We start from the raw sequence: 7,321 nt of genomic DNA, 5'->3' as shown, positions 1-7,321 counted from the left end.
CAAGTGACGTCATTCTCACGTTGGATCCGAAGCCATGATCGTTTTCGACAAATAATCTAAAAAAACGTGTTTACTGTCATTATTGAAAATATGTACAAATCAAGAGTTAAGAAACAAGATCATTTGGGTTATTTTACTTTTTATTAATTACTTATTTTCGTTTTGTGATCATGTCTTTGTTTTCCACGTCTTAGTCGAATCTATATATATATATTTATACATTTGATCCCATTTCTGTGGAACAGTCGTTTCAAAATAAAGCACAGGCCTCTAACATGAAAGTGTTAATCACACATCACGCACAGGGAATCATACTTCATGAAATTTAAAGTTTAAACCGAGACACCGTCAGTAGTTTATTATCTGATGAGCTGGAAAAAACATCAAACTTATTTTGAATAAAGAGCAAATTATATCATCACAATAAAACAAAACTTTTCTCGTCTGATTTCTCTAGAAAACATTTTAATCCTACAAGAAAAAAAGAAGATAACTGCTTCAACAACAAAGTTTGATAACAAACTACAACATTGGACATTTTTATATCTTAAATTCCTCAAGTGAAATTTGAATTCACCTTCAACAAACACATTAACCAATACAAAACGATTCCATTCTTTATTAACAGGAAAGGCCGACTGCATTTATGTATTTAGCTCTTTACACAACCATCAGCCTTTTATATAAAACACTTTAATCTGTACACAAGTTAAACTTTGAAGTGTCACTCTAAAATAAGAATGATATACTCTAAACTTGAGATTCTCTTCAAAAAGAATTCTATAAAACAAATGGGGCTTTGTGGCTGAGGGGGTAGAGCGATCGTCCTCCAGCCAGAGGAATGGTGGTTCGATCCCAGTCTTCCCCACCTGCATGCCGAAGTGTCCTTGAGCAAGATGCTGAACCCTGAATGGCCCCCATTAAATGTTGAATGCACTAATTGTAAGTCGCTTTGGATAAAAGCATCAGATAAATAACATGTTATGTCTTAAAAATGGCAAAACCAATCATTCAGTGTCATCGTGTTAAAAGACAAATGAGGAACCATCAAATATTTGGCAGTTTTTCTGGTAAAATAATAACAATTATTTCTTCATGATGCCAAATGATTATTAGGTGAAAACCACCGGGGCTCATTTAGCTCCTGCACCATTTAATAACTGATCTTTAAAACATATTTACAGATCACACTCATTCCCTCGGACGGTTGGGTGACATTTCTTCATGTGTAACTTGAGGCTGTACTTGACGATGAAGCTCCGGGAGCAGAAGGTGCACGCGTACGGCCGCTCCCCGGAGTGCACGCTCAGGTGCGACTTCAGGTGAGCCGACTGGGTGAACCTCTTGCCGCACTGAGAGCAGATGAACGGCCTCACCCCCGTGTGGATACGCATGTGGACTTCTAGGTTCTGGGACGTGGCGTACGTCTTGCTGCAGATGGAGCAGATGAAGCGTTTCCCTGAGCAGTCGCTGCTCGGCTGCCCGGCCTGGGACGGACCTGACGGGTCCCTGTAGAGGGCGAAGTTCATCACCTCAGCGTCCTCGTACTCAAACGCAGAGTTGCTGCTCTCAGAGAGTTGGCAGTCTGTGGAGGTCGATCCCGAAACGCTGATCAGCTTCAGCCCGAAACCGTCACCGTCCACGTTTTCATTCTGGTGAAACTGAGGAAAGGGCATCTGACCCTTTGAGTGTTTGGACCACGTGAGACTGAGATCCATTTCCGCCCTGTTGGTCGGAGACTCCATCAGAGAGCTGCTCCCAAAATAAGTCTGTCTGTTTGAGGTCGGAGAAATCATCGAGCACTCCTGGTGGACCAGGTGGACGTCTGGGTCCATGTGGGAGGAGTCAGCCTTCACCTCCTCGCCGCCAAACTGCCCGGAGCAGCCCGGCTCGCTGCGGGGGGAGTCCAGAGAGTAGACCACCACGCCCGTCTTCGGCGTCCCCGCGGTCAGTCTGGAGGTTTTCAGGGTGAGCTGCTCGGAGGACGACTGCCTCTCCGTCTCCTCGTGTCCCGGCCAGCGTCTCTTCACGCTTCGGCCCACTGGAGTTGAAATGGCCACAGCCATCGGTTTGTTATCTGCAGGGTGAAAAAATATATTGTTCACCATTGGTTTATAAACAAATCAGAGAAATCATCATCCTTCTTTGAATTGGCCGTCTTTTGGTATTCATCCATCAATTCCCTACGGACAACCTGCATGTATTTAGCTGAAGCCTTTGCAATGGAACCAGCACTGAACCAGCACCTCTCACGAGTTACCAGTTAACGAACCAGTGCAGCTGAACACTCCAGTGTTGCAGGAACATAACCTGGACCTTATTCACAGTCCGGATCCAGAGGCGGAGAAACTCACCTTCCTCAAAGGTGTCGTCACTGTCCGAGTCTTCATCTTTGATCAGCACCACCTCTGGAAGCTGAGGAGGATCAATCACAACACATCTGTCATATCTGGACATTTGTGTTTCTGCACAGACTCGTTCAGCATCAGATCCTCCTCATGGTTCAGGTGAGAGGTGGAGCAGCAGACACACACAGGAAGTGACACAGGTGATGTAAACATGAACACGTGACCTCGGCTGCAGAGGTCACGTGATCACGTTTACATCACCTGACACGTCGTCAGCTCTGATCACAACAAACTCTCTGCACTTCTTCGTCTGTGTCTACATCGTGTGTGTCCGCACTTTGTCACCAGAGAAGTTTGTGCCCCCCCCCCCCCTACACACACGCACACTCACTCAATGCAGTTGGTGTTGTACTATTGTTAGTATTAAATTGTGTGTTTATCTTTGTATGGTCTTGTGTTGCTGTGTTGTCTTCTTACTCTGACCTGCTAACAGGCTACATGTGACCGCTGTTTCACCCGGGCCCCCCCCAGTCGAGTCGCCGGCTCTGTGCTCACCTCCTCCCGCTGAAGCACCGCGGCTCCTCCGTCCGGCCGCGGAGGTGTCCCCGCCTCAAGTGACACCTCCGCGGCCGCTTGGACCTCCGGCTCCGGCGCCTTCCCGCCGCCGCCGCCCCGGAGCACGATGGACTCGATGAGGTGCAGCTTCTGCTTCAGGTCCTCGTTCTCCCGGTGGCTGCGGCGGATCTCCAGCTGCAGCTCCGCGTAGCCCTCGTCCACCAGCTCGCAGATCTCCGACACCGCTGCCGTGGTGAGCGCGGCCATGATGGCGGCCAGCTGCTCCTGCAGCGCCCGGCTGGTGAGAGCCGACATCCCGCCGCCGCTCCGGGTGAACCAGGCCCAGCTGCCGCTGCTCCTCTCCGGCCCACAGCCGCTGGACGAGCCGCTCCAAGAACCTTCAGGACACCGACACCGTTCGGTCAGTCCTCATGGAACCACAGACAATTACAGATGACGTTTCCTGTTTCTGCCAATAACACTTCCGGAGACTTCAAAATAAGAGCCCTCTGCTTTGAGGTCAAGTTAGTTTATTAAGATCAAGTCAATTTACGGAAGTCAAGTAATTCTAGATATAAATAAATACATAATAATCATACATATTTATTAAGAAAATGATAAGGACAGAGAACGATAGAAAGTAAAAATAATGAATCCGCCTGTGAGTGTTTCAGACGTTTCCTTCCTGTGGCGAGAAAAAATTCTCAGTTCAGCAGTCGGTGAGACACGTTTTATAACCACCAAAATACTATGTGTGTTTTTAATCATTAGCCAATTTAAAAATATTAAAATCTACATAAAGCATTTCCTTTGTTCACGTTTATATCTCTGTTTTTATTGTATTGTGTTTGTCTACACTGCTTATTGCCACATCCAAAATAATGATCATCATCATTATTACAACTTAGTAACTTCTAGAATTCTCAGTCACTCATACACAGACACTGTTTATTTCAGTTTGCTGATGTTTTATTCCAGATAAACACCCAGTGAACATTCACATGCTTCTTCTACAGGAAGCTGTTTTCATCTGGAAGCTCTCGATCCCGAGTCTGGACAGGATCTGAACACTCCACAGTCTTCATGAGGTAAGAATTGATCAAGATCAAATCACAGTCAATGTTCTGCTTCCGAGGCAGATCAGAGTTAAAAATAACTAAAGCCTTAATTCAACGGTCACAACTATCGATCGGTTTTTCTATACAAAAGCACCAGTTCTTCTCCAAACTCTGTAAAAGGCCTTGAACTTGAGAGAGTTCTGTTAAACGAGCAGTGGGTGTGGTCCATCACAGTTCAGGGTCCTTTCCTCAGCACAGACCCATGGTGTTTCAGCGGATCACAGCAGGATGTTGAGCGGCGGCCGCCCCCTGCTCGGCCGGGTGGTGTTTCTGCTGATGGATCCTGAGGTTCTGCTTCCCGGCGAATCTTTTCCCACAGTGCTCGCAGGCGAAGGGCCGCTCTCCGGTGTGGACGCTCTGGTGCGTCTTCAGGTGACCCGACTGCGTGAAGCGCTTCCCGCACTGAGCACAGCTGTACGGCCGCTCGCCTGTGTGGACGCGGACATGTGTCTCCAGGCTCCGTGAGGACGTGAAGCACTTCCCACAGTAGCTGCAGATGAAGCGTCTGTCCCTGCAGTACCTGTTCAGGTCCAGAGGGTCCAGTCTGGAGCTGCCTAGGCCCAGTGTCAAGGGGAAGCCTGCAGCGTTCAAGTCACACACTTTGTCCATGAGCGTCGGACGGTGGTCCGCTTTGAGATACGGCCGGTGTGGGACGGGCACCATGCTGGGGAGGCCCTGCCCAGGCCATGAGGAGCAGAGGTCCAGCTCGGTGCCGTAGGGGAGGGAGCTGATCAGAGACACGCCCCTCTTCAGCTCAGAGGTCCCAGGCAGCGAGGCAGGACTTTCCCCCGCCCCGAGCAAGAAGGGCTTCCTCAACGAGGCCGAGGACAGAGCGCCACAGTCCGACTCTGACGCCAGGTCAAACACCACGTCCGATGAGCTGCTGTCAGTGAGCTCCGCGGGACCCGGGGAGCCCGGCGCACTGAGGGAATCTCTGTGGTCGACCGGTGGTTCTGACGTTCTGTTACTGGTCTGATCCCAGAACCTCATGTCTGAGGTGGAGATCATCATCCCAGAGGGTCCCTCGTCACTGTCATCTGCTGAGGGCTGCTCCTCGGGCCCTGCACACAAACACATTCAAAAGAAGACACCAGTCACACACGCTGCTGTCAAGAAGATGTAAAAACACAACCCCCCCAAAGAAAGAAAGAATGAGAACAGCTGGAGTCTGTTTTCAGTGTTATAGACGGACATTTTACTTTGCTTTCTTAGTATTACTTGCCAGGATGCTCTAATGTCCAGAGACCTGAAGTGATCCATAAACTGATCACTATCTGGGGCTGTTCTTTCCCGAGGGATAAAAAACCCTCTGATTGAATTAGCTACAATAAAACTTCTTTCACCTCCCTTGTTCCTGCTTGTTAACTTCTGTGATAGTGCTTTTACTTTGAAGCCCTGTGGATCATCAGTGTCTCCTCTCTTACCGCCCTTGTTGAGCAGCTCTTCTTCTCCCTCATCATCGTCGTCCTCGTCTGTTTTCACCGCTTCCTCCTTTATCAGAACCACGTCCTGATCGCTTGTGTCCTCAGCTGCTGCAGACGGATCCTGAGCCGAGCAGACGACAGACGAACAAACTGATTGGTCAAGAAATGTCAGAAAAACAGAAAAATAAAAATGGTGTCACAGTGGCATAAACCTGATGATGTGTATCATTAGGTTTATTAATGAAAGCAAAGTAATGCAGTTAGCTCCGTCAGCCGGAAGGTTTGAATCCTGGTTCGTCAGAGTTTGCTTGTTTTATAGGTGAGTGTGTCAGCTTCCTCCCACAGCTTCCTCTACAGCTTTCTGCCACAGCTTCCTCCCACAGCTTCCTCCCACAGCCCAGACCGACTGGGTGTAAGGACTCTCATCACACCTGGTATCAACATCTGTCCTGAGAGATCCGACCACAAGGGTCAGCTCCACCTTCTTCTGTTAGAAGACGTGCTGAGGGCGTCTCCTGTCACGACACATCTCACTTCCTGCTTTACATGAAAACAACACGCATGTTCTCAAAGAACACGTGATGTCGTTTACAGATGTGTGTGATGACAACGTGTTTCTTTCGATGTGTGTGATGTGAGCTGTGACTCTTGGAGGAAACTCTGTCTCACCTCCGTCTCCTGGTCCACTGCTGCTGTCTCCTCTGGAGCAGGAGACCTTCTGTGGCGCTGGAGGCTGGAGGCTCTCGGCCGTTTGGAGCTCACTCCGGTCGGTGGGACTCGTCCTGGAGGAGAAACAGAATCACAGTTTACAGCTGAGACGTTTGAATGAAGCAAAACCACTGAAGGTTCCAGAGCTTCTCTCCAGCTGAAGCTTCTTCCACACAAACTGTCAATCAAACCACAACGCTCCAACGTCTGTTCTGGTTTTAACCACGACTCGGCTTCAACTCGTGTTTTCACCAATAAATGTTTTTTACTTGAGTTGATTTCTGTGATTAATTAGAAACTAATTTGTATCCCAAATAAAAATATGAATCTTCCTCTCTGCAGCAGCTTCTCTCTTCTACAGAGCTCTGGGTCGTCTCTGTGGGGATTTATGCTCCTTCATCCAGATGTTGGTGAGGTCAGGTGCTGATGCTGGACCAGAGGGCTCAGACTCTTCCAGTTCAGTGGTGGGGCTCCACCCGAGCCTCAAGGAACCGAGTCCTGCTGGAACGCAACACCTCCACAAACTGCTCCACAGAGGTGGAACCACCTGAAGGTCCAGAATGTCCTGGACAGCTGCAGCACTAAGATTCACCTCCAGGGGACCAAGGTCCGACCGATGGGACTGAACCAAACACCTGGGTCTGCGGGGGTGCGTCCCAATACTTGTGTCCGTGCATGTGTTGTGATCTGACGCAATACAAAGTGTGAACACGTGATTCCATCGAGCACCTCCAGCACCGGGGACCGGGACTCACCGGCACCGAGGTCCAGCAGCCCCCCGCCGGCCTCCCCCTCCGGCCCGCCGCACCCCAGCATGGCGCCGCGGTGGCTCCGGGCGACGAGGCTCTCGATCCTCCGCAGCCGCCGCCGCAGCGCCTCGTTCTCCCGCTGGCTGCGGCCGAGCGCCTCCTGCAGCCCCGCGTAGCCGCCGTCCAGCAGCTCGCAGATCTCCGCCACCGCCGCTCGGGCCAGAGTCTCCATGATGCCCGTCAGCTGAGAGTGAAACGCCCGGTAGCTCGCCATGACGAGCAACCACCGACAACAACCGACACAGATCAGATTAACATCGGGAAAACGCTGCGAGCTGAGGGGGGAGAGAAGCGCGAGGGGAGCCGGTGTCAGTGCACCGGGGGAGGGGGGGGCGGTGGTCACACGCTGTCTGTCCCCC

General features: G+C 50.3%; 1 protein-coding gene across 1 annotated transcript; it reads right to left on the bottom strand.

The window, feature by feature from the left end:
- Positions 1 to 119: 119 nt before the first annotated feature.
- Positions 120 to 7,320, bottom strand: si:dkey-7l6.3 (uncharacterized). The gene is made up of 8 exons (XM_062404395.1): positions 6,909 to 7,320; positions 6,115 to 6,227; positions 5,446 to 5,566; positions 4,235 to 5,082; positions 3,909 to 3,966; positions 2,904 to 3,331; positions 2,355 to 2,415; positions 120 to 2,077 (listed from the first exon to the last, which is right to left on the bottom strand). The coding sequence occupies exons 1-8, from the start codon at positions 7,174 to 7,176 to the stop codon at positions 1,179 to 1,181; spliced, it is 2,796 nt and encodes a 931-aa protein (XP_062260379.1). The 5' UTR covers positions 7,177 to 7,320; the 3' UTR covers positions 120 to 1,178.
- Position 7,321: the final 1 nt, after the last annotated feature.

The sequence above is a fragment of the Platichthys flesus genome, chromosome 14 (assembly GCF_949316205.1).
Source record: "Platichthys flesus chromosome 14, fPlaFle2.1, whole genome shotgun sequence".
NCBI classification, from domain to species: Eukaryota; Metazoa; Chordata; class Actinopteri; order Pleuronectiformes; family Pleuronectidae; genus Platichthys; species Platichthys flesus.
The sequence above is the reverse complement of the archived record's forward strand: the minus strand, read 5'-3'. Positions and strand labels throughout refer to the sequence as shown.

Coding starts and splice junctions, on each gene's coding strand:
- si:dkey-7l6.3 (XM_062404395.1), bottom strand. CDS start 7,176: ATGGCGAGCTACCGGGCGTTTCACTCTCAGCTGACGGGCATCATGGAG. Junction 2,416..2,903: donor CGGTGCTTCAGCGGGAGGAG/GTGAGCACAGAG, acceptor GATCCTCCTCAG/CTTCCAGAGGTGGTGCTGAT. Junction 2,078..2,354: donor TGACGACACCTTTGAGGAAG/GTGAGTTTCTCC, acceptor TTCACCCTGCAG/ATAACAAACCGATGGCTGTG.